This window comes from Pieris rapae, chromosome 17 (genome assembly GCF_905147795.1).
Source record: "Pieris rapae chromosome 17, ilPieRapa1.1, whole genome shotgun sequence".
NCBI classification, from domain to species: domain Eukaryota; kingdom Metazoa; phylum Arthropoda; class Insecta; order Lepidoptera; family Pieridae; genus Pieris; species Pieris rapae.
The window spans coordinates 8728776-8755525 of NC_059525.1; the positions used below are offsets into that span (position 1 = coordinate 8728776).

Sequence of the window (26750 nt, forward strand, 5' to 3'; positions counted from 1 at the left end):
AAAAAAAAAAAAAAAAAACCAAGTATACTTTCATTATATGAATCACAATCCCACAAAATACCTACTCAGAAATGTCTGCCTTGTCCGATGATTACTCATATTAATTTTTTTTACTCACAGTGGTTGTATGGATGAAATCGCTCGAAAGCGATAAGGCCGCCAGTTGCTTTTCATTGAATTATGTTAAATTTTTTTCTTCTTTTATGTAATGCGACGAAGTGTTAATAAATAAATAAATTAATTAAATTGCAAAAGAATTAGTGTTTTTAGTCTTTAAATTACTTATTTCATGAATATTTTGAGTAGAGCTATAAAATTCTATTAAAAAAGACAGCAAAAACACATTATAATTAAAAAAATACCCTTTAAATATTACGAAAATTGTTGTGCATTTAAAGTAGACTGATATTAAACTTAATGGCAACACACAAAGCTTTGTATGAATAGAATTTTAAACAAGACTTCTTTGTTACACATTTCCATAATACATTACTTGAATTGGCTATGGCTTACTATTTGTTACCTGTTGTTCTATTGTTTGCGGAGTATTGTACAAATTGTCACATACAATAATTGTCACAAATTGTTGTATTTTAGTTGTCAGGTGTAAGATATGTGACATAAGTCACATATCTTACACCTGACAACTAAAATATTATTAAAAAATTGTGTATGGAAAATTTAATTAAATCTTTTGCTTTCTTTTGATTCATAAAGGAGAATAAATATAAATTATTTCATATAACTCTAAGTAATTAAAAGCATCATATTTTATATTCTAGTTACATTGTCATAGCATTAATAATTTATCTGTCGGTTTAGATTAATGTTTATTATTTGCACTTAAATCGCTTTAATTACATACCCTCTCTCTCTAATTGAATGTAGCTGCTTTGGTGATAGGGGATGCGGCTCAATCCCAGCATCCAGAGCCGCTGCATCTATCTCATCACATGGTGGTGCTACTATAATGTCTGAAGGATGATTTCCTGGCCCAGTGAATCGAGATTGAGGCAAAACTAAAAGTATCAAATACTGCTTGTATTGCATACAGATTTTATTTTGCCCTGTTCTTCAATAAATTTACTAATTAAAAGAAGCAAAATCCCATACACATAAGGCTGTAATTCAGAAGTCTAATTATAGAAATCTAATATTTACAATTTTACATCATTTTACGTTAAATAAAAAGCCCCAATATAATAAGTATCTAAATGTACAAGTTTAAAAAAATATATAACTGGTAGCAAGTTACTTGAAAATCAATCAAACAAATATTTATAAAACTTGGACTTCCCTAAGTTAGAATTTAGCTAATAATATAAAATATAATAATTAAATTAATTGGGAATCATCTTGATAGGATTTAATTTCCCAGAAATTTGTTGACAATCAAATAATATCTAAGAGAGGTCTAATGGTAAAAAAAAAATATTTTGTACTAGCTTTTATGATTCTTACCAATAGGAAATGTTTTCCAATGATACAGAAAATCCTCTGCAACTTGTTTTATGTTATTTACAAGTTGTTCTACCTCAGGAGGAGCTCCAACTAGATTTACATTAAAATGCAGAGGTTCCCTTTCAGGTGCCGGGGCTTCAAGTAGTAAAGAATTAGGACGCGATGCCCGCTCGCCCTCCCCAGACATCTTCTCCAGCTTCTTATTTCACAAATTGAACTAATCACATAATGATATAGTGGGCGCAGTCGCCGGAGATATCACTTAATGCAGGCTTCTTTATTTACTTGCATTACCCACATTTATTCAATCGGAACTGCTGCCCAATCAATTGGAACAAACACTACATTTTTATTTAATATAAATATAAAATGATATACATGTACATGGGGTATAGATATTAATGTGAGCTTTTAAAATTAGGAATGAACTTTAAGAATGATCAGTGCTATGCGGACAAAAGGAATAAGACAAAAAATTGAAGAAAATAGTCCATAGAAAAAATAATAAGTCAATAGTCACGGTGATGGATGTGATGGATTCATAATACTGATTACTGATTTGACAAGAATATGTGACTGTTATAAATACATATATTTCGACTTCCCGATGTTGATCAATTTACAATATGATTATTAAATTAATCTAAAAATATTCTATCATATCGAAATTCGAATCTATAATGATTATTCTTCATTTACCGAAATAATACTTGCAACACTTGGTATAATAAAAAGAAATCCATCTGAAGGACTTGTATCCATAGTCATTTAAAAAAAATTGTCAGTTGTCATTATTTTTCTGTCAATGATTTTTATCAATTGAATACCTATTTAATAAAAAAAACATTTCATTAAATTTATATTTTAATCAAACAACAACCTTAAATTTTTACTGTACTTTTTCCAAAAGTGGATCTGCGAAGTGCAAACTTTGAACCAGTTAACATTGTTGTCAGCAATAACAAAAACAATCAAAGAAAGATATCCAAGTCGTCGGAGCAAGAAAACAACTATTCGGGTATGTCCTAAATTAATGATTTATTACCTATAATACGTTTTCGTCAAAGATATTTTGTTTAACGCGCGTGTAACGTCAGCTCAAGTGTTGTGATATTTATTTGGTTGGTAAGTTAAGATCATATTACATTTGTTTAGTCGGCGTCTTATTTATCATGGCTGTACATGATTTCCAGGATGGAAGCTATGGACATCCAGGCAGTTGAGTCTAAACTAAGCGATGTGACTGTAACAGCTATACCTATGAATGGGAAAAGCAGCCATAAGGATTTAAGTCACGGGGGAAGTAGCCACGCGACTATATCCACTGTTCCAGCGTCGTCTCCATCTTCAAATGGTAAAGATAAGGACAACGGTATGTCAAAGTACGCTCAATTATTGGCCGTGATTGAAGAAATGGGTAAAGAAGTAAGGCCAAGCTACTCTGGTAGTCGTAGCTCTGCGGAGCGGTTAAAAAGAGGTATTGTACATGCTAGGATTCTAGTCAGAGAATGCCTCATTGAGACAGAGCGATCAGCAAGACAGTAGTAATAATTTGACATACCTCAATCAATTTACATACCTCAATTAGTTGGATAATGTCAGGTTTTTGGGTTTAAAAGTGTGGAACAATAATATTGTTTCAAGTATAGCAAAAACATTATGGGTTCAATATGATTTTAAGATAAATGTTAGCTTAAATTTAACTTAATGTTCAGGGTACTTAGAAATTAAAGTATAAGTTTATATGAATATAATGAGAAACATAAATGTGCATTGTTGGTGATCTAAAAAACCTGTGCTTTCACGGGCAAATTAATTTTGTGTCAACTCTAACCATTATAACTCTTTTTTTAATTTAAAGTTTGTAATTATTACAGTGATACACTCAGGAGGAGTTGGCATCTAAGTCTAATCGAACCAACACTGTGCTATATTCAATTTTTGTAAAGATTAATTAAATTGATGGCATATTTTCAATGGATAGACAAAATGTTTAAAATGGGAATGATATGGTATACTTTAAATATTCTAAAAATATTTACTTATTGTAAATTAGATAAGATTTGGCAGTTGAGAAAAACATTAGGCTTGCATGGACGAGATTTCTATTAATAATTACTGAAGTTGTAATCCCTTATTTGGAAAAAATAAATGACATTATTTTCATCATTTAAACTGATGTACAAATTAATAAATTTTCATCTCAGTGAACTGAATTTTGGAAAGAGATATATCTAAATGCCATGAGAAGTTGTAACCAAATGAGAGTAGTTTATCAATATTTAAAATTCTATGGTAGAATTTTGTGAATCTATTAGTGCACTGACATATTATTATCATGTGTGAAACAAATGTCCATAGGGCTGTGATTGAAACATTTATTGTGAAAATCTACCTCAGACAAAAATATAAATATGTTTTAGTGGTTGATATTAATTAAGAATATGATGTTCTCGAAAATTATAGTACAATGATATTTAGTGGCTGTTAGTATTGTTATGTACATATGTCATAACAAGATTTCAAACCTCAGCTTAGAATTAGTTTGTAAGAAATGTGCTCATTCATTTGATAATTTTTATTTTAAAATAGAGCTAAGTTGTACATAATTTAGTTTGTATTCAGGTATCGAAAAGCATTTAGCTACAACTAACATACTTTTCTGTTGGATAAAATATTGATATGAAATCAATAGTATTTTTAAAACAATAATGACTTGTTGTTCTTGAAGTTTTATTAGAAATATTTATGAACTAAGATTTCTAAAAACACAGACAAATAACTCCAAGGTTATTTATTGTAGCACTAGTCGTAAAATACCACAGATTAACTCTCACAAAATAAAGGTCCAACTGCCGTTGAAGTATACTTGATAGATATAAGTAGTAATAAGAAGATATATGAAGTAATTATTTTTAAGTTACCATTAATTAAGTACTTACCTAAAAGTAATAATTTGTGAAGTCCACTTTGATATTTTTATATTGTATTTTTTCATATATTCTTTTATGTATGGCATTGTTACACATAAAACAGGACCCCAGATTCAAATTGAGATTTTACAAAGAACTTAACATACAGCCTAATAGTTGTAGTCATGTAAAAACAGTGAATACTTTGAGTTTATATTTCTATTATATAATGATTAAATTAATAATAGAGTTTAATTGTTGTTAAACTTATCTGTAAAAGGTTCCAGTATATTGGATTATTAACTAATTTGAATTAAGAACATTTTTGGTTTAAAAATGGAATCATGTTTTTAAAGAATTAAGAGTGGTTATAAAATGATCATTTAAAAAAGAAATAAAAATAATAAAGATATTGAAAGAAGTGGATCAACTCTTTTTACTCTCCATACAATTTAATTTTCTCAATTTGAATGTTGGAAATAATTTCAAATTTAATTGTTCTTGTTAAAATGTAATTAGTAAGAGATGAACCATAAAATAGTACAAATGTTAGAGATTTAATTTGGTCTGAGAAAGACGATATAGATATATTGATATGTTTCAAATATAAGAATTAGTGTATACTGTATTTATTCATGTATGGACTTATTTTTATTATAAATAAATAAATAAACTAGGTAGTTTTATTTCAGATCCTGTTCTTAAAATATGTTACAATTACAATTTTTTGACTTAACATTTTATATGTTTTAGACTAGTGATTCTCTGCTACCTAACATATTAATATTGTTATTTTTCAAATTCTTGAGTATGCACTTTCTACATACTATGTAATTGTTTTTTAATTTGATGGTAATAGACTTCAATTGAGTGTCAAATGAACTTGAATGATTGAATATAAGATCAAACCTCTAAAACAAAAATTAATCAAGGATAAAATATTTTAGGCCACAATGTCATCTTGGAAAACACTACACAAGTGGTGCACAAGTTACAGCGCCGATTCAGTAGAGTGGTGTCCAGTGGAGCCCTACACGGACATATTTGTGTGTGGGACCTACCAGCTCGATAAAACCGATGAAGGTGAAATTTAACTTTTGTTGGTTCTTCGGAATAATATATTTCTTTGCAAGCATTTCGTTTATGTGTATTGTACGATTAAATTTTTAGATGGGTCTTCTAGAAAGCAGAAAAGACTGGGAAGAATTTATTTATTCAAAGTCAGCGATGAGATGGATGACATATGTCCTATACAAAGTATAGATACTTCAGGGATTTTAGACCAAAAATGGAGCTATAATTGCATTAATGGTCATCCAGTTCTTGGTACTGTGACATCTGAGGGTAGTTTAGAGTTGTACCGATTAGTCAATTTAAAATTAGAACGTTGGCTCGAAGCTGTGATTGGTGAAAATGTTCTGGCGCTCTCACTTGATTGGTCGACGAATAAATATAATGGAAATGCAAGTATTGTTGTTAGCGACTCGGCTGGAAATGTAACATTGTGGAAGGTGGATGATACTTTAGATAAAGTTGGTGAGTGGCAAGCTCATGGATATGAAGCTTGGATTGCTGCATTTAATTATTGGAATCCGGATGTGTTTTATACGGGTAAGGAAAATAATGTTCTATGTATATCTAGTAAATATTAACTGTAAGTCAAACGTTTTTTTATTAATTTTATTTTACGAACTAAGTATTACAGTTTATTTATTTACATTAAACAAGAAAATCTATCTTTAAAAAAATCATCGAAATGCAAATCTGAACCATTCTCGAATCCACTTGAACACAAGCAAACATTTCCAACTAAATAAAATTTTGTTTTAGATTATTTATAAAAGTTCACCATATCATATGTAATTCTATATATACAGCTATGTTACAAGTTATCTATTCTTAAATACGTGACAATTATGGTAAACTCAATTGTTATAAAATAAGTAAAAACACTACCAGTTTCAGATTTTAACAATAAGCAAAAATATATTTAAAAAAATACTAGTAAAATAGCGATTGATTGAAATTGAGTAGGTATATATATAAATACATTTTTTTATTTCAGGAGGCGATGACTGCGTGTTGAAATGTTTCGATCGTAAATCGCCCGAGGTTGTGATGACTAACCGAAGCCACGAAGCTGGAGTTACAGCTGTTCGGAGCCATGTCGATGTTGAACATCAATTATTAACCGGGAGGTAAATGTAAACGTCTAATTGGTTAAGGGCCTGTTTCACAATGTATGGATAAAGTGCCAAATAGCTATGCAACACATAAATTATTCGAAAGATAAAAGTTCCAAATAAGATACTTCGAATTTCATGACGTATAGCGCTATCTGACAGTCGTGAAACGCAAAAATACTATTTATCCTACTAATAAGTAATAAATAGCTTATTTGGAACTTATACGGACATTGTGAAACAGGCCCTAAATGTTCAGCATAGTCGCGGACGAGTTCGAATCCCAGTTGGAGCGGGTATTGCCTAAACCCTAAGTCGCAAAGTTCTATTCAAGTCAGGTCATAGACTACAAAATTGTTACAACGGTTGTGTACTAATTATGTAACGGACTCTCTTATCGTATGTTTTATATAAATTTTGAATTCTGGCAATTAATAGTTTGCACTATAAAAAAAATCAGTGCCGCTGAAGATTTCTTTCTTTTAGGTCTCGGATTTCTGTATCTGTTTCAATGATCAGATATGATCCTTTTATGATCATATGTCAATGTAATAGGCGAGTAGGTTACCAGCCTCGACTGCATGACACACGCCGTCGCCCGTTTTTTTTGAGTCCAAGGCAAATGCAAGAAAGACTCCTTCATTGGTGCACTGCTGGGGAACGAATCTACGATCTTAGAAATTAAAGACGCACACTGTAGCCACTAAGCCACACTCTACTACTTTCATAAAGTTTTTGTTCGGAAAATATTAGTTCTCTCCCTTTAAGAGATTTGTGAACCGGAAATCAGGAAGTGGAGAAAGCTTCACAAAGTACTAACCTGAAATTGAGTATTTTACCGGGCCCCAAGATATACATAAATGTATTGTTTTTTAGCTACGACGAAAAAGTACGTCTTTGGGACGCTAGGCAGATGAAGCGCTGTATAACAGAAACAAATGTTGGCGGCGGCGTTTGGCGCCTTAAATGGCATCCCAATCGCAAAAGCGTCATTTTAGCCGCTTGCATGTATGGAGGTTTTAGGCTACTTCGAGCAGAAGAAACAATTGAAATTCTCTATGAATATTTAGAACACGAGAGTATAGGCTACGGTGCGGATTGGAAATTCGAAAACAAAGAATTGTCTATGGTAGCCACGTGTTCCTTTTACGATTGTAATCTGCATATCGGGGAAATTAATATTGATACTAATGTATTATGATTTTATTTTTTTAATGTCAAAGAATGTATAAGAAAAACCTCGCTTGTTAAAATAGATTTTATATATTTAAAAAGGTGATTAAACGAATTAGCCAATGTAACAATAAACTTGTAAAAACAATTGTTTTCTATTTATACACGATTCTAAATAAAAATACTAAAATCATTTTAAACATGTTGTATTTCAATTTGCTTATAATGTCATGATAAATATAATTTATAACAATTACATACTTAAAGTAAATTTGCCGTAATTGTTTAAAAAAATTACACCATTTACAATTATAAAGGCTTTGGAGTATCCGATATTGTTCGCATCTACGCGCCATGTCTGAATAAACTTTTAAAACACTAAACTGGCCTGATCATTCCTACTATAAATTTGTACGTTAATCTCCTCTACATCTATTCTAATTCACTGGAAAGTTTGATTAACTTACACCACATTCCCGCTAAAATTCATTTAGTTAAAATTTTATCAAAGCTACTCAAAGCATAATATACAAATGCTTAAAACATTTTGTTATCTTTTAGGATTTCAATAGTGATCCGCGTTGACTAAATAATATTTTAAAAAGTGCAAAAATGCTCAAAGTTTTAATTTCATTGTTTCTGATAATTTTGTATTCAAATAAATTATTTTTCTTGGTGAAAACGTGAGTAACAAGTATAACAATATGTTTATTGTATATTCGTGGGCAATAACCTGTATTTGCGTTATTGCTGCGTTTTTCACTTTATGAAGTCTCCATTTGTTAACGGGCAACACTGTTAAACCGTTTTCAGCCATAGACTAAAAATGTCTTTAGAACATTGACAAAAAGTATATATTTAGATAGTAGTCTTACAAGAATATTTTGGCAATTGAAAGAGTTATAAGCATTGCGCGCAAAGAATAATGAACCTTCGGTATTAAAAAAGAGTTCCCTATTATCACATGAGTTTCGATTCCTATCACTTTCCAAAATGAACTCGTAACACTGTTGCATTAAGTATTTCTTCAAGCTTTTAATGACTTAAGATAAATCATACATTATTTCCATTATTAATCCTTTATAGAAATTAAAAACTTGGCGACTAGTTTGGTAGCTGATGGCAACACTGTATTTTATTGTTAGATACAATTTATATATCTTTACATATTTTTTCTAGAATATGTAAGTTTAAAATAAACGCGATAGTGTATTAAGGCAATTTTCGTTAATATTTTTCTGGTTTAGTGATTATATGTATTTTTAAATATAACCTTGGTTTCAATTATGTGTTTTAAATGACAGATCGTTTATGGGTACAGCTCAAAGTCGACTCAGGGTAAGTATCACCTCCATGTGTCAAAATATGAATTTGACATAAGGAAGTCTTTTAGTTGAGTCTTGACTTAGAAACTTACCCATTCATGTTATTTTGTTCAATTCATTGCAGTTGTTCTTTTTTTTCAGACATAATGTTCTAGTCTTTGTCAAAATAAATATAATTTCCGACTTTTAAACATAGAAACAAATTAAATACACTATCACATTTATTGTACACTTATCAGATCAACCAATTTAAATTGGTTGGTTTAATTTTTATCAACAATAAAATCGCCCGCGACGTTTCTTAGCTTGATTTTCACTAATTTTATGGATACTTCTAATAAATACTGTCTTCAGATTTTCTTAATATTTATATTGAAATAAAACTATTTCTGTCGGAAACTGTATGAGTTTTAAAACGAATTATACATTTTCTATATGAATAACTTATGGAGACTGTAAACATAATAATAATAGAAGAGATTACAGCAATATTTTGGTATATTAACTAAGAATATTAAATTTTTATATACAATACAAACATATTTTAAAATGGTATTATTTCCTTTAATCATTTACTTCTACGAACCCGAGAAATTGGAATTTTTTCGAATATTTTTTTTTCTCCAATACTATATTGGCAATGGAATATTTTAATATCACAAGAAATATATATGAATGATTCTCAGTAAATAATAAAGATACAAAGGCGGGAGTTTGAAGTATATCGCTAACATTGACATAAAAATTTAACTGATATCCATTTTTGAAACAAAATTTTAGACTGTGCTAATGTATTAAATTAATAAAAATTGTATTACTTGTGGTTTGGGTATACAAAAAAAATATTCTAACATTATATTTTATGCAGTCGTATTGTAACACATAGTATGCTTTGTTGTAGACCTAATAGGTATTAACTAAACACAGTTTCAATAGAGTAAATAGTTTTATTCCATATATAACATTGGCGCTTATGCCTATACAATATAAAGTACAGTCAAAAACTATACAGGTGTCCACAAAGTGTCATAATATCATTTAATTTGTAAGAAAAAACTGGCAACCTTTTCAAGAATAACCTTACTGCCACAGACAAACAACTAACAAAGATTGAAGTAGTCATTAAATTTTTTATATTCTAAAATTGTATACAATCTATGCACAAATAATGCTATTTGTCACTGTCAAAATTTCAGTTGCAAAAAATACTGATTTTAAATGAGGTTTAATTTTATTTTTGCCTTTTAAATCCATCTCCGTCCACCTGTATAGAATTTTAATCCTATGAGGCTTTAACTGTACAATATATAGTACAGTTTGCCTACAACTAATAAATGGTGTTCTGATGCTACAATTGATATATACATTACACTATATATACAATTCCATGACTTATGTACAGTGATGCTGCAATTCATAAATTACTTCTAAAACTTTATAACAAAGTATATATCTACAATTATCTATACTAAACATATTATGCACTTATCATACCGCCAGTGATACTTCCAAATTTGACTCTTACTTCTATATAAACGGTATTAAGTTTTCTTCACCATAATACAATATTAAAAAAAACTAAGATCCATAATTGTTACGACATACTCATATCACAAAAATATAGAAAATGCAATTAAGCATTTGGCATCAGAACACCTCTGGTTATATGAATTTTATTCTCGAATTCGGTAAGAATTATTTGGCAAAATTACTCAAAACATGATTGAAATTTTATGAGAGATTCCAATTTCAGATACAAAAGTATTTAAAGAATTTGAAACCATTAAAAGCGATTGAGTATTGACAGCTCAATAAAATACTGTAAAATTTATACAAAATTGTAATAATTCAACAAATGAATTGCATTTGAACCGCATCCACTCCATGTGATCTATCACCCGTTACAAATAATTTGTGCTAAAATACTAAATCGCACAAGCTACTAATTAAGATTCAAGAATATTCCAATGCTAGATTAAAGGGATTAGGTGTTCGGAAGTTAATTTTTGGTCCCTTAAAACAAGAACCGAGTTGTTATACTATATAAGTTGGGTTATTACGGTAACTGAGGCATGACTGTCACACAGGTACAGGGAGACCATTTGTAGTTGAAATGAATGCATTACGGACCACAATACATACAAATTTGGTCTTTAGGACCTTCATGAATTCTAGTTAACTTCATTAAAAATTTTTTTATTGGTAAACTCCATCAGCCTAAATTCAAGATTTCATTCTACAAGGCCAATGTTAATTTCAATATGTCATTACATCCTAAAAACTGATGACCGTGATCCAGGTCAGGATAGGCATATGTGTTCTGTTTTCTTACCAGGCAAGTTCACTCTCGGGCTGTAATACAAACTGAAAGACTTGTGGGTACCCTCCGGCCAAACACAAACAAGTGCACGACTAACCAATCTATACTTTAAAGAGTCACCAAGATTGGCATCATCACTTCACAAACACTTTCATAATCACTGGTATAACACTATCACTATTAGGCAGTGTGCTAAGCGTGTCGAGGACAGACAGCCTTGAAGTTTTCATCGTCCAACTGCCACTTGTTGGTGCGAGCACAGGGCAGGTGAGCCCTAGCACGACAAGTTCTGGTCGCGCAGGCAATTGGCGCTCCGGACGTGGAACAATGTGCGCACTTTGAGGCCCGAGAGCCCCAAACGGCTTGCGCGAGGCCCCAAATTCGGGCACCGATGGCGACGAGCCCCGGGGCCCATACCGCGCATGCTTCGTGGAACCAAACTTCTGCTCCGGCTTCCACGCTAGGGAAACGGGCCTGTGATAATTCGTCTAGCGATCTGAAATCACAGTTTCCAAATAAATATTTAAAAAAAACTACAAATAATAAAAAATTGCGTGCGTACAAAGAACACATTTCAGAAGTGAAACTTCTTCGTAAATCAATTATCACTAAGGTAAAACCCAATAGATGATGTACCAGTATATGATCACTCCATGTATTTGTATCTCTATATACACACTATATGTGCTAATGATACTATAAATTAAAAACGCTGCAAATCTTCGTGACGCTAAAATTATTTATTAACACTGTGTTGCATTACATAAAAGAAAAAAAAATTATTGCATTTCATCCATAAAAAATTCACTTTAAAAATACCTAAATTCATCACAGGCAGTGTCAACCGTATAGGGTCCGAATAGGTCTCCTAGGCCAGCGTGGTGCGGGCCTCTCTCACAAAAGGCACACAGCCACGAGGCATCAGGAGTACTGGCGTCGTATCTCAGTCCCAAAGTACTCGCGTGAAGTCCGCGAGCTTTGAGCCCATTCCGCCATTCGTCCGCCGTACGTCTGTCGTCTTCTGTCGCCGTTGCGTTAACCACTGCTACTGATACTGGGGAGTCTCTCGGCCCTACGATCTGAAATTTGAATTTTATCGCTTTAGTTGATAGGATTTAAATTTAATTATTACTTAAATTGTTTTTGTAATATTTGAAGTGAAACTTCTTTATCGGTGTTGGAAAATATACCGTTATATTTTTCAGGCGCCATCTTCTTGTCCCTACCACGGTTCCAAGCCATAAATAACAAAAAAAATTAATAACGATAACAATGACAGTAATGATTCTATAATAATTAACGGAATTCTGTAATTAATGAAATAAATGTATTATTTGTATTCATGTCATGTCATTTTTTAAACTTTTTCTAATTTATGTTTATTTAGCCAATTGCTATAAAGTGATAGTAGATCATTTTTCGAAAAAAAAAAGTAAGTATAATTAGCTAACCTGAATGTAAGGTCCCCTTGACCGACTGGAGCTGGCATTACTCCCCGAGTCATACGCGTCCTTCAAAGCCTCTTTCTTACTTGTCCCCTTTTTCCTCGCTACCTTCCTTCTTGGCCCTTCATCCCCCGTCGATCGCCTACTAGAGCGCTTGGAGGCCTTTTTCTCACCTTTCGTAGGTGCAGATTTCCGTCTTTTCTTCGGTTTAGTAGTAGCCTTTTCCTCAGCTTTAGATTTAGCAGGTTCCTCAACACCACCAAACATTTTCTCCATTTGATTCTCGACTTCCACGAACGCCGATGTGGGTTCCGCAGTTTTCGTTTCGCTGGCTTCGGGTTCAGCCGGTTTCGCCTCCGAGGGTGATTCCACTGGAACGTTCGTCGATTCCGAGTTTGTTCTGGCGCTCCTGCGTCTAGGTGCTGCTGCTGTCGGCGGCGGTTCTATTTCTTCCTTCTTCGGTGGCGATTTTTCTTTTTGTTCTTTTGGCGACTTCGGTGGGGATTTAGGTGGGGACTTGGGGGGTGTTTTTACTGGCGATTTCTCCGGTTCGGGACTAGCTAGGACACTTTTGAGTTTGTCAATAGTGATGGGCGTTTCTGGTTCCGGGAACGGTTCAGTGGGGATATCTCTTCTTTCCGTGTTGGCTATCAGGGCTGCGATATCGTCTATTGTTTCCGAGGAGTCGGCGCGGGTTTTTCTTCTGGCGTGTGGTTCTGGCATTTCGGGCGTGGGTGGCTTTTCCGGTCTGTCTTGTTTGTCCTGTTTGTCTGGTTCATTTTGTTTTACTGGTTTCTCGGGCCCGTTGTGAGTGTCTCCATTTTGTATGGGCAAAGGACGTGGCATATCCGACGGCGGAGGTGGAATGGGTACTCGTATCGTGCGTTCCGGTTTCCTTTTCCGCTTTGAACCTGGAGGAGCTCCACAGGAGTCAGCCGAATCCTGAAAAATTAGAAATATAATGTTAGTAAAAATTATGAGAATCACTTATGGATTTTTTAGGGGACTCAAAAAGAAACACTAACCCAATATGAAATATATTTGGGAGTAATCGTTACATATACCTCATTAGAAGATGGGGGCGAAGGCGTAGGGGCCGCCCTAGAATGGACAATCACAGAATGAGGCGACGAAGGGGCAGGTGCAGATAATCTCTCCAGAAGGGCATCAACCCTCGCGTGAGACGGACGTGGCGCTGCGCGGGCTATAAGGCTGTTTATTGTCGGTGCATCTCGCACCGATAGAGCTGGGGCATGGGGCGATCCGTTGGACCCCCGAGACCCCACCGTCAAGTCAACACCGCCACGGGCGTATGCCAATAATTCTTCAGCTCGGACAAGTTTTTCTGAAACTGTATGTATGTATGTTATTATTTAATAATTAATTTAAAAAATATAAATATATATACATACGTATGATATATATTATAAATAATATCAGTATGTTTGGAATATTTACCTCGCCCAGGACCCAAATGTGGATACAAGTCAACTGGAGGTATCCCCGATCCAGCCTTCACATCACCAGGTGATGGAGTGTGTCTGTAATTATTAGAGGGAGCTCAATAAGGGAAGAAAGGATACAAATAATCCAAATACTGATAAAAGTGTGCCAATAACTAATTGATGGATTGTAATAGCCATCTGTCGATAGAAGCTATCCATGGTAGGTTGGATTGGTGTATGTATGTGGTGACCTTTGTATGAAAATGACAGTTCAACTGTGCCAATATCCTATCTTAAGATTTTAAATAACAACAGTTTTTAAAATAATAAAAAATCTATTTGATATGTTATAAACATAGACATGTATTTTTTTATATTATTTGTACGGTTTTATTTACTTTATTTGGTTTATATTGGTTATCAAATATGAGTGAGAGCAAAGAGATTGCATCTATCCATAGCCAAAAATGGATTGTCTTCGTAGAGTTTGGTTATTTGGATGCAGATGGATTATTGGGTCCAGTCGTTAGTGTGAAATTTGGAGTATCAATGAATTTTGTCATATTATAGGAAATTCCATCGTTGTATTAAACTTGCAATAATTGTTCCTTCAAAGCACGCCGTAATCAGTTGCAGTAATTATTTGTATTTGTATATCCTATTTTAAAAAAGTAAATGTGGATTTTCTTGTCCATTCTCCACACGAAACTAAATTTTGGAAGGCAACTAGAATCGTCTTTATATTTTATTTAACATTCAAAAGTGCCAATTTAGGTGGTCTAATTGGAATAAATGATTTGACTCTTTATGAAGGAGTTTTTGACAACATAGATTATTTAAATCAAGTTTGGCTGTTAAACGTACATAAATAGTTTATAAATATCCGAAACAGCTAAGTACACACGCTAATGACGTAATTTTAAAGTAAATGTTTATGTAACAAAAAATATTGCAAAAACGTAGGCAACAAATTGGCTTTTATATCAGTTTAATGGGTTTTATTTAGTATTAATAAAAAAAAATATTTTCTTATAAATACAATTTCTTCTCTACTTGTACTTAACACATCGTTAAGGCCTTGGCGTGGGCTAAACGGCACGAATTAAACAAATCACTTCTATTATATCATAAATTCTAGAAATTGTGCCTCTTGATCTTTTTAGGTCTAGGCCTCAGATTTCTATATCTGTTTCTTCTTTTTAATGCTGTTATGTTGATGAGTCTGCAGCCACTAGGCCAATCCCTTACACATTAATGAAAGTAAAATTTCTAGTACATCGTCTCGATTGTACGTAAATAACTTAATATTAATAAAGTTTTGAATTTAAACTTCTTTAGGCGCGTGAGTGGAAATTTTTTATGGAACGTCACGAAGATGTGCAGCGTTTTTGTCGAAGAAAAGGAAGAGAGCGATTGAGACAGAATAAGAGAGAGTGAGAAAGGGAGATCGAGAAAAAATACACGCTATTGATTGATGTATTCGTTTAGTAGTTGCATATTAGAACTTATATGGAAATTCTGTCGCATAACGTCTTTGGCAGTAAAAGCAGATTTTTTATTTATTATTATTAGCACGTATACAGTGTGTAAATAGTATGAATAAAGATATACAAATACATAGTGTTCATATACTGGTACATGATCATCTATTGGTGCTTTTTCCTTAGTAATAATTAATTTACAAAAAAAATTCATTTGTAACATATGTACTTTGTACGCACGCACTATTTTTACAAAAACTTGCAAGCTTGGCAATGCGAATTTTTTTCACTTCAAATCAATTAAGCCTCCCACCTGTTAGGCCCATAGATAAATTATTTGCTTATGTTACGATTCTTAAATGGCAAGTTTAAACTGATTAAACTAGCTGGAGGCTTTCAGTGCCTGACACACGTCGTTCGAGCAAATATTAAATAGGCACATAGAAAGAATGTCCATTGGTGCACAGCCGGGGATCAAACCTACGACCTCAGGTATGAGAGTCGCAAGCTGAAGCCACTAGGCCATCACACTTTGGTGGATTACGGGTTTACCTCATAAGATGTTTGTCCGGCGGCGTAGGAGTATGTCGGTAGAGGTCGGGCGGCGTCGCCGTGTGTCGAAATACCGCGTTGCCGCCCGCTTTCATTGCCTGCAATTGTATCATCTACTATTTATTTCTTAACTGACAGGTATTAATGCCTTAATAGATAGATAGAGAATAGAAAGTTTGATAGAAGTAAATTTTAAAGATCAAAAACATTTTACTTATATAGAGTGGTTATTTTAAACATAATTTTTTTTTACTTGACTCTGACATAAAGTTTTAGCTATTGCCATAAAAAAAACTAGTTTGAACTAGGTTTGTCAGGAAGTCAATCGACCTATCTATTAATGAGGCCTATTGTCAAAGTAACTTTATTCATATAGGTAAACGAGTACACTTATGAACAACATAATATTGTATACAAAATTATTATAATAATTCACTCATTATAATTATTGCCTCATAATTGCTTAATCAGAAATCATGTTGTTTTTAAGACATGAAGGCAGTAGGATTTTTCATCAGTGAGTATGCAAAGAGGCTACAATATTAATATACAAAAAATGGCACTCACTTGAAGAGGATCAGGAGGCGAAGGCGCTGGTACATGATAGAGATGGGGCGGTGGAGTGGGTGTGTGCCATGTGACACCCCTTTCTGAAGCCATGTGCGCTTGAGGCGCCCGAGCCAACAGGTTCGCCACCTGTAACTGAAAAAAAAAAAAATTCTAAAAACCACCCAAAAGTAGGCATAAGATTCAAAGAGTTTAAAATCTAGACTTTAATCTATGTATGGTTCCCATATATCAAATACAATGTCTTTGAAACACTTTGTACTTAGTTTTAACTAAAAATCTTACTAGACTCTTGGTTAAGATGTTAAAATTATTTTACCTGAGTTTGCAGAGCAGGCTTCTTACCATAACTACTAGACAATTGAATTTTTGTCTAAGACACTGAATTTAAGGAACAGGTTTAAGCAATACAATGAACATGTTTTAAGAAATAATAAAATTTTAATAATTTCCATTAACAGTTGAGCTTATTTTAATATCAAAAGGATTTCTTCCATCTTATTTTTTTTGTTTGATAATGAAAATTCGTTAGTAATAAATAATATATAAGCTAGTTATATATTCCCAGAAAAATACTTTTTGTGAATCATATTAATTTATTTATCATTAATATTTACAGCACAATAACTGCTCATTTCATTTAGTGTTTATTCATGAAGCAATCAGAATGATAATAAAAAATATTTTTAGTGGTTGTTAAATTAATCAAAATATAATTTATGTAAATCACTATTATCTCATTTTTAGCTTTATATTTGTGCAAATAATGGCAACATTAAAGATAATAATAAGTAGAGCAAAAGTGTCAACATGAATATAACAAACAGCTGATTATTGTACCTACCTATTGCACACATATTGCATTGATGCATAATATTAAAGAATAACAAACACTTTTCAACAATATGTATCCCTAACATCCTATGACATTGATGTAATCAATTAACTTTAGAACGATAGGTTAAAGTAAAAAACAATATTATACTATGACCACCTGTAAAGGACTCCAACTGGATCCTAGTTGCGACTGCCTCCCATTTGGGTTATGTTGCGAGCCACCAGACATCCTGTGCAAAGCCCCGAGGGCACTGTAACGACTTATTCAACTCCTATTGTACACCACACTCCTTCAGTCCACCATAATGATACCGGCGAGTTACAAGCCCTCACTCGCGTAACTGCGATTCCTTACGACGTGTACAGAAAATTCTGAAATGTTTTCATCGACACACGCTTGTCACAAAATGCACCAACATCAGTTATAAACGTTGCATTATAATAACTACACTAATTTATTGTTTTCGTCACGTTATTTTCATATATATCACATCGAGTTCGAGCGAAGTATGGTACTCACGAATGTGATGCTCACTTCGCGTGACATTTTGAACGCGTTTAGTGTTTTAAAATATGCTCTGGAGGTTACTTTAAGGATTTGTTATTAAATTTCATTTTATTCACTATCATACCACTTCACGTGCAATCTCAAAAACGATTAAATATTACAGGAAAACTGAAAACTTCACAAACCTTAGCACAAGATTCAATCGCAACAATGGTGGCCGATTTGGATTTTAAAAGCTTGTTTAGCGCCATCTTCTGAAAATTGCAAAGTGGTTTCAAATCATATATGTCGGTAAAACAGGACAACGGAAATGGTGTTTCTCTACATGAAATCTCTTTGATTTCTATGAAACAATCATTGTACGATGTCTAGTTTTATTAACGAGAAAAAAAAATAAAAGAAGACAATAAAACGATATTAAACAATATAACATTTTATCAGTATTTCTATATTTCTTGCTCGTTAGTTTTCTGATATTAATTGAAATTTCTAATGAATTTTTGCAATGGCAATCATTTACCTTTATTTTAAGCAAAGCAAAAATATTGTTAATCTATATTGGTGTCTGAGCCAAATAGACAAGAATCTGCCGTTTCCATAAAAAAAATCGTTTCCATGGATACGACATACTTAAGCAAATCAAAATAAAGGCGGGTTTCTGGAAAGTACTCACTTTACTATACTCGCCTTAATAATTTTAAAATGTTTTGAGCCTTTTTGAGTTATAAATAAAAGATATTAAGCAATTGAAGTAGAAATTGCACAATACTATATATTTACTCAATTAAAAATATAATAACGAAATAATTTGTAATGAAGAATTCTGAAGTTACCAAGTTTCTGGTATCTTTCAATGGTCAAATAGATCATATTAAATTTCCCGCAGGTGTTTTTGATAATCAACTTTATATACAATATGATATTGTGTGGGGTCCAGATTGGGACCCTGTATCCGGACTGTGTTCTGGAACCAGTCAACTTGCAACATCTGGATGTGATCCTGAAAAAGTAATATTTAATTTGCCATTAGATATTGTATTTGGCAGTAACAATGTATATGGTTGTAAGTATTGTTCTCATTTGGAAAAAAATGTATTTTAATGATATTATAGGTTTTATAAAATATCTATAAATATTAATGGAAATTATATTTCAGGGCCCCAATTAATTGTGACAGTAAGAGCTAAGAGTTTCTTCATGGGTGACACTCTCCGAGGATATGCTGTCTTTTTACTACCACCAATAACTGGATCCCATGAAGTTAAATCATCCTTAATACGACCTCGGTCAGCAACAGTTTTGGGAGAATGGTTATCATGGCTGACAGGAAGACATCCGGAATTGGCTGACCCAAAAATGCTAGCAAATGGAAAAGATAACTATTGTGAGATTCTCCCTGAGTACAATTTGTATAAGAGGCCCTATGATGGATGAGATTCTGGGTTAAATTTGCAAATTATAATTGTTTTACTCTGATTGGAGTATAGGGTTAATCACATCTTGAAGAATTATTTTTAGGACATTGTACCTAAGGGTACGTCCACATTTGGCGAATGCGCCGCGAATGTGCAGTTCGCGAGGTGTTCGCGAGCTGCGCGAGTGGAATCACGGCAATGTTTTGTGAGCCTTTTTAGCGCAACTCATGCAAGGCTCCTAAAAGACGCACGATCAGCACCCATTCAGTTCTCGCGCTTACAGTTTCGTTTACTGACATGGGCGTAAGGAAGACGCGAGCCCTGTTCGCGAACTGCACATTCGCGGCATATTCGCCAGATGTGGACGCACCCCTTATATTGTCTTGTTAATGACCAAAAAAAATATGATAATAAAATGCAGTTAAAATTTTAATTAACTCTACTATAAACAGAAATTTATTACAAAATAATAATATAAGAATAATATTTGTTTTAATTGCAGTATTGCGGACAGAGTCATATGGAAGTGTTACATTGAAAATGTCAATGATGTCAAAGGATTTAAGGAAACTTGGTTATGACAACCAGCCACCAACTTGGAAAAACAATGCTGCTTAACACGTATGAACATCTCTATACATATCTACATATTATTTCTTCTTTCTTTTTATCTACGTATTATGTAAGTGATACCTACAAATTATAGCACCTGTACCTTAATTTAAAAAAAAAATTACTCTCTCTCCATAATAGTTTATTATTACAAAAAATCAAACAAATTACTATACACAATAATCGTCGGGCGAGCTTGCTTATCTTGTGGAAGCACGTACAAATTATTGTACGCGGTGTTGAAGAAGTCTATTAATTATGAGGGGCGCTTCTAATTTTTTTTATAAATTTATGAAATAATAATAATTTATTTTTTATTTATGCAGTATTTATTTTCTTTGATGTTAATTCAATCTACCACTTTATCAGACTCAGACTAATACGCCTATAAAGTCGGTCTCACTCTAACACGTCACCGATCTCGTCAGAGAGATGTGAATACGTATGCGTTGTCCCACTCTAACGCGTATTGGCTGCACCTACATTACGTCATCGTGTGTTAGATTTATTTTCGTTACAGAATTTCTTGATTCGGTCTCAAATCTAAAAAGCTTAAAAAATATCTAAAGTATATTCTTAGTATATCGTCCTAGATTTGAGTTCAATTGATATCAATGTCAATTATGTACGCGATGCGCCCCTATGTATAGTTTGATGAGTTGTAAATAACGCTGTAGCCTTCAATTATGACAGTAACTATGTGTTATTATAATAATTTACCATAGAGCTTGGAGGTAATTAATTGCATACTAGACTTCGACATATACATTAATGTTTTTCTTATTAAATGTAAAAAAATAAATAAAATTAGGACGTATAAAAAATAGAATATTAGGCGCACACTTATTCAGTTATTCATAACTTACCGCTTTATCTGACACCCGTTTGTCAAAAATGTATAGGACTTGGTCACACGGGAGGCATAGCGCATGTCATTGCTTGCGTCGGGTTGTTTCTCTCCCTAAAATATGGGGCATAGCCGATGGCTGGCATGCGTCATACTCGTGAACGGGTGCTACTTGTGGTGACTGGTCGTACTTGAATTCGTGTATGTGGTGATATTAGTTGTTTCTACTATGTATTTGCGTGTTGTTCTCACGAGTATGTAAGTGCGTGCTCCTATTTCACCATGCCTCCTGCTGATAGAGGACAAATCTTTGTTTTTAATTTAGTTCATTATTCTTTATTACTCAAGATGTCATATAGAACACGATGTAATGGTTGCAGCCTCTTGCCGTCAAAAAATAATATATGAAATGCTTCTAATTTTCATTTACTGCCAGTTCTCAAATCAAGGGAAGGCAAGAGCAGAACTGGCAATAAACTCTCCGCCACTGTTTTGTTTAGTATTTTGTTTTACACAAGAGATGTATAGGACGACGAAAGATGATCAGATAACAGAAGATAAGAGACCTAGCAGGAAACAACTAGATCAATGTTGGCATAAAGAAATAGAAAAATATGAAGGAGGCTTTACTCTAATTAATAAAGCTTTAATAATAATAATAAATGTTTACGAAATATATATGTTTCATACGTTAGTGAATCGTTTTTTGTGTGTGTGTGCTATATTATAATGTGAAACCAATAAATTGATTGAACGTATTTTTACTTTCGACTTGCAAACATTTGCATAACTTGTTTTACATTTAACGACCAAAAACTAATTAACACAATTTTAATTCAAACTTTTGTTAATTGGTTTCTTTTCAAAAGTCGAAAGAAGTCCATTTCAGCAGTCATCTGAGGAAAATTGAATCTGGCTTCCATAAAGCTGGGTGTTTTGGGTAGGGCATAGCAGTATTTTACTGAGGTCCAAGGCATCTCTACAGCAGTGAAGTACGACCTCATATGGAATACTGCTCACATCTCTGGGCCGCAGTTCCCAAATACCAACTGCTTCCTTTGACCAAATTCAGTGAAGGACTTGTTAAATTGTGAATCTCCAACATATTACTGGTGGGCTTGATTCTCTCTCTGCACAGAGACATTGATTCTCTATGCGTCTACGAAGTGTACCATAGAGACTGTTCTGAAGGGTTGTTTGGGTTAATCAGCCAGATTAATTCAAAGTTTCACCAGCATCACCTTGATTGCTAGAATTCTTCCGCGTTCCGCTTTACAACACTGTCTTTTGCGAACTAGCGAACTGTGGAATTGAGGTGAAATCCCTGGGGGATACAACCTCCAAATGTTTAAAGAAAAAGTATACTTCTTCCTCAAAGGCCGGCTACGCATTCGTTAAAATGGGTGTTCATGCTGCGGTGCTACTTTTTGGGCTCGTTGTATATCATATAAAAAAATCCCTTTGATGTTAGATCGCAGATATGTAATTTACGGAGTAGGTTTAAAATTTAAATATTTTTTTCATTTGTAACTTGGTATAATATGCAAACTATTGTATACAGCTGAAACGACTTAATTTCATAGTTCAGTTTGTTAGTACATACATAATTTGGCGTTGCAACCTTTTGCACCAGTTGCAACCAAACTTTTCACCTTAACATTTATTTTTTACTTAGCCAACCTTTGTAGTAGCCACATACCATACAGACTATTAGATTTTTCAGAATTAAAAACCTAAGTAGTTATTAAAAGTATTTCTCTAGTTTTTTTCTCCATAAAAACTTCTTCGTCAGAGATCGAATAAAAAATTAATTTTGAATTGGTAAAGCCGCCTTCGAGTTTTTTTTTCGTTTAGCAACATTGTGACTCATTTTTATTTTAATATGTAAGAATAGTCGCTGAAGAATTAATGAGAATTAATGTATTTTAAAAACCCGAAGTTTCGATACAAAATGAGCGGTTTCGGTAGATTAATATATTTTTCACATAGAATTTACTTCTGCAAATATCCTTCAAGAAAATAATGTATTAAAAGGCCGGCAACGCAACGCGAGACTTATGGCGTTGAGAATGTCCATGGGTATCACTTAACATCATAAAAAATCAAGCGAGCCTCCTGCTTGTTTGCTCCTTGTTCTCTAAAAAAATAAACACTACAGTAAATGTTTTTAATAAATAAATATAAACGTACTATAAGCTTAAATTACTTGATTGATGAATCCTGTTCATTTCTTAACGTTTGAATTAAACAATGGCTGAAACATTTGAAAAGAATACGTGATAACACATGAAAAGAACCTCTTTTAGTCAAACAAAGGAAAATAAGTATTCTACATTTACTAAGTACCCTTATCTTGCCAATTATCCTTGAGATTTACCTAATGGCTTTCAATTATTGTCTGCCATTGACTTACATATAAACGATAAAGTAAATGTTATACTTATTTATATCCTACAATGTGAGTTGTGTTGGCCCTTATGTCGTAGGTTCGAACCCCGGCTGTACGGCAATGGACTTTCTATGAGCGCATTTAACATTTGCTCGTGAAGGAAAACATCGTGAGAAAACCGGCTTACCCAACAAGTCGACGGCGTCAGGCACGAAGGCTTGTCTGTGAATACTTGTCTATTAGATTAAAGTCAAAGTAAAAGTCAAATCATTTATTCCAATTAGAACACCTAAAATGCGCTTTTGAACGTTAAATAAAATATAAAGATTCCCCATCCAATCCGTCGATTGATTATTGGCAAACTTTTTACATTTGGATTAAGATTTCTATCTCAGATGGTCAGAAATGGATTAAGATAGGTTATTGGGTTTGGGCATAAGCCTGTTGACATCTACGATTAGATATATTTCCCTCCACCATTCCAATAGACGGATGAAAAGGTGTCCAACTCTTCGCCGCCTTGACATCCGCCTCCATTCTAGGACTTTTTTGCCCCATTGGCCAAAGTAATAGGTAGTGCCATCAATTTTCAGCAATAAACTTAGCGTTATAAAATTGTATTTTTAGCACTAACGCAGCAAGTGTTAAATACCATTTCATTCAATAACAATTTATTGTAGTCGATACGTTTTCCATGTTTTCGGGAATTTTATATCCGTAAAAAAACAAATATTAGACAACTTCGACTCTTAATTAAATGTTAAATCTGCCTAAATTATTCAATATTAAATCGTAGGTGATAAAGCACGATACTACCTTAATTTGTAATAAAATCTTTCACATTGTCTGTAGTAAATCTTATATCTTTAAACGAGCAATTCTTGTATGTATCACTACATATTATGAAATAAAAATATCTAAAAAAACTTTTTATGTTAAACGGTTTTATGTTAAACATACATTGCAATGTTTAAGATAAATGTACTAAAAACTAAAAAATAATAAAATAGATACAGTCGTGGGAATTATAAACATATGCATAGACTAGAGTAAAATAAAACCGTGGGGCACGTCAATTGTCTACAAATTATCGACTTAATGTGCGATAGAAGAATCATTTAATTCATCGTTAAAATAGGCAGTTGGCCCGCAGACGGTGAGGAAATTACTTACTATTTTCTTGCTCATGGAAATTCCTCACGGTTTTATTTTAGTGTAGTCTATGCATATGTTTATAATTCCCACGACTGTATCTATTTTTTTTTTTTAGGTTTTAGTACATTTATCTTAAACATTGCAATGTATGTTTAACATAAAACCGTTTAACTTAAAAAGTTTTTTAGCTATTTTTATTTTCTAGTTTTTAGTTTTTATTTCGCATTCTGTTTAATTCATTTAGTGCTTCATTATTGCAAGGTTTCTTGCCCGTTAGTTTATTGCAGTCCAACTCCTCTATACGTAGTCCCTGCAAAGATCTTACTCTACTAAGAGCCACGTAGGCTTGACCTTCTTCAAACAGTTTAGCACCTAAGTATACGACTGCGTGATCCACAGTGCTGCCCTGCATTTTATGTATTATAGAAGCCCATGATAGTATTAAAGGCAACATTCTTCTTTCAGCCGTCCCGTAATTGTACTTAGCTGGAAACTGTATGGCTTTCGGGTGTATAAGTTGTACTCCGTCTCTTGCGAAATCAATTTGGAGGGATTCATTGTATTATACTGGTTGAGCACTTTCATTTGATACCCATATTGATGGGTCGATAAAACCTACATTATCCGCCATTTGGTAGCGGCCGCTATCTTGTATTTCAATTTTTTATAGTATATTGTATTCTGCTTGTTGAGCCCTTTCAATTTATACCCATATTGATGCGATTGATAAAACCTACGTTATCCGCCATTTTGTAGCGGCCGCCATCTTATATTTCAATTTTTTATAGTATATTGTATTCTGCTTGTTGAGCCCTTTCATTTGATACCCATATTGATGGGATTGATAAACCCTACTTTATCCGCCATTTTGTACCGGCTGCCATCTTGGATTTCAATGTTTTTATAGTATATTGTATTCTGCTTGTTGAGTCCTTTCATTTGATACCCATATTGATGGGATTAATAAAACATAAATTATCCGCCATTTTGTAGCGGCGGCCATCTTGAATTTATAATGATAATGAATAAACATAATTGTATTGTCACCAAAATCCAAAGTGTATGCAAAATTTCAAATTAATCGGTTGACAGGAAGAGGGTGAAATTTGAATTACTAAATTTGACCCAAGAAAAAAGAATAAAACAAACGGGGTGAGCTAAATAAAACTGTTTAACAAAGTCGCTTCCTCTGTCCCTATGTCCCTTTGTATGCTTAAATCTTTGAAACTACGCAACGGATTTTGATGCGGTTTTTTTTAATAGATAGAGTGAGAAACTTTTACGAGAAAGGTTTATATGTATATATAAACTATTAAATTATTATGTATATATAAACTATTAAACTACTTAAATAATAACATCTATTAAATAGTGGAGAAGTACTGTTTTTTTTGAGGATTCTAATGTGATGTCGTAAATAATTACATTTTTCCGCTTACATTTCAAACGCAGGCTGAACCCTACGAGTTTTATCAAAATAATGCACTAAGTATTGTACACATTGAAAAGGTCTACAGAAAAGTCCGTGATGGTATATGTCTATCTCTTATGGATAACCCACATTTTTATGTACAACGTTCACAGATTTTCTGTAGTGTATTTAGTATCAGTATTGCACCCGTGCGAAGCTGGGGCGAGTCGCTAGTATTTATATATATAATTGGAATCTCCGAATCGGCTCCAACGATTTTCATGATATTTAGTATACGGTTTCATGGGCGATAAATCGATCTAGCTAGGAATCATTTCTAGAAAATGTCATTTTATTCGTGATTTATTTTTTATTCTTCTGTCGGTAAGATCGAAAAATATTATTCATATTTCATCATTTTATTAGTATCTAATTCGTACTTAAAAATAATTTCTAAAACACACAATTTATAAAACAAACCATGTTATCCAGGTACTAGTATTTAAAACGATTTGAAATCACTATCTACAAGCCAAGACGACACTAAATCTTAGAACTAAAAATATTATTAAGATCCCTAACTTGTTAAGTACTAAGTTCATAAGGTTCTGTAATTGGCAATCTATTCCACTGATCTAAAAAAATGTGACCCACAATTTTCAATAGGTATGCGCGCGCGCACCTCTATGATAAGGCCCGAACCTGCGTTTGT

At 33.1% G+C, this 26750-nt stretch overlaps 4 protein-coding genes across 8 annotated transcripts in view; 2 read left to right on the top strand and 2 right to left on the bottom strand.

The window, feature by feature from the left end:
- Positions 1–1932, bottom strand: part of LOC110994747 — a 32231-nt gene extending 30299 nt beyond the window's left edge. The window contains exons 1-2 of the mRNA XM_022261571.2: positions 1462–1932; positions 866–1019 (exon numbers count right to left, since the gene is read on the bottom strand). Of these exons, the coding sequence (XP_022117263.2) occupies positions 866–1019; positions 1462–1648 (341 nt within the window). The 5' untranslated portion in view covers positions 1649–1932. The remainder of the gene's footprint in view (positions 1–865; positions 1020–1461) is intronic.
- A 342-nt stretch (positions 1933–2274) lies between these two features.
- Positions 2275–7778, top strand: LOC110994737 (diphthine methyltransferase). Of its 2 annotated transcripts, XM_022261560.2 has the most exons (7): positions 2275–2479; positions 2655–2843; positions 4915–4921; positions 5321–5456; positions 5544–5984; positions 6439–6571; positions 7433–7778. In XM_022261560.2, the coding sequence occupies exons 2-7, from the start codon at positions 2656–2658 to the stop codon at positions 7755–7757; spliced, it is 1230 nt and encodes a 409-aa protein (XP_022117252.2). In that variant the 5' UTR covers positions 2275–2479; position 2655; the 3' UTR covers positions 7758–7778. The 2 variants fall into 2 exon arrangements, with proteins under 2 accessions (XP_022117252.2, XP_022117251.2); XM_022261559.2 differs by lacking the exons at positions 2655–2843; positions 4915–4921.
- A 141-nt stretch (positions 7779–7919) lies between these two features.
- On the bottom strand, positions 7920–18477 carry LOC110994736 (uncharacterized protein CG5098). 4 transcript variants are annotated; one of them, XM_045631838.1, is made up of 9 exons: positions 18395–18477; positions 17859–18073; positions 16865–16993; positions 16298–16410; positions 14278–14360; positions 13884–14170; positions 12826–13761; positions 12194–12453; positions 7920–11870 (listed from the first exon to the last, which is right to left on the bottom strand). In XM_045631838.1, exons 2-9 carry the CDS (start codon positions 17928–17930, stop codon positions 11567–11569), a joined length of 2184 nt encoding a protein of 727 aa, XP_045487794.1. In that variant the 5' UTR covers positions 17931–18073; positions 18395–18477; the 3' UTR covers positions 7920–11566. The 4 variants fall into 4 exon arrangements, with proteins under 4 accessions (XP_045487794.1, XP_045487795.1, XP_022117248.2 ...); XM_045631839.1 differs by having other exon boundaries at positions 16298–16395; positions 16865–16999; XM_022261556.2 differs by having other exon boundaries at positions 16865–16999.
- Positions 18478–19012: 535 nt separating this feature from the next.
- LOC110994753 (B9 domain-containing protein 1) lies at positions 19013–20416 on the top strand. The gene is made up of 3 exons (XM_022261583.2): positions 19013–19272; positions 19366–19593; positions 20127–20416. The coding sequence occupies exons 1-3, from the start codon at positions 19023–19025 to the stop codon at positions 20240–20242; spliced, it is 594 nt and encodes a 197-aa protein (XP_022117275.2). The 5' UTR covers positions 19013–19022; the 3' UTR covers positions 20243–20416.
- The last annotated feature ends 6334 nt before the right edge of the window (positions 20417–26750 follow it).

Coding starts and splice junctions, on each gene's coding strand:
- LOC110994753 (XM_022261583.2), top strand. CDS start 19,023: ATGAAGAATTCTGAAGTTACCAAGTTTCTGGTATCTTTCAATGGTCAA. Junction 19,273..19,365: donor CAGTAACAATGTATATGGTT/GTAAGTATTGTT, acceptor ATTATATTTCAG/GGCCCCAATTAATTGTGACA. Junction 19,594..20,126: donor AAATGGAAAAGATAACTATT/GTGAGATTCTCC, acceptor TTTTAATTGCAG/TATTGCGGACAGAGTCATAT.
- LOC110994736 (XM_022261556.2), bottom strand. CDS start 17,930: ATGTCTGGTGGCTCGCAACATAACCCAAATGGGAGGCAGTCGCAACTA. Junction 17,000..17,858: donor CCAGTTGGAGTCCTTTACAG/GTGGTCATAGTA, acceptor TTTTTTTTTCAG/TTACAGGTGGCGAACCTGTT. Junction 16,411..16,864: donor CGCCTCCTGATCCTCTTCAA/GTGAGTGCCATT, acceptor AATAAATAGTAG/ATGATACAATTGCAGGCAAT.
- LOC110994737 (XM_022261560.2), top strand. CDS start 2,656: ATGGAAGCTATGGACATCCAGGCAGTTGAGTCTAAACTAAGCGATGTG. Junction 5,457..5,543: donor GCTCGATAAAACCGATGAAG/GTGAAATTTAAC, acceptor TTAAATTTTTAG/ATGGGTCTTCTAGAAAGCAG. Junction 6,572..7,432: donor CATCAATTATTAACCGGGAG/GTAAATGTAAAC, acceptor ATTGTTTTTTAG/CTACGACGAAAAAGTACGTC.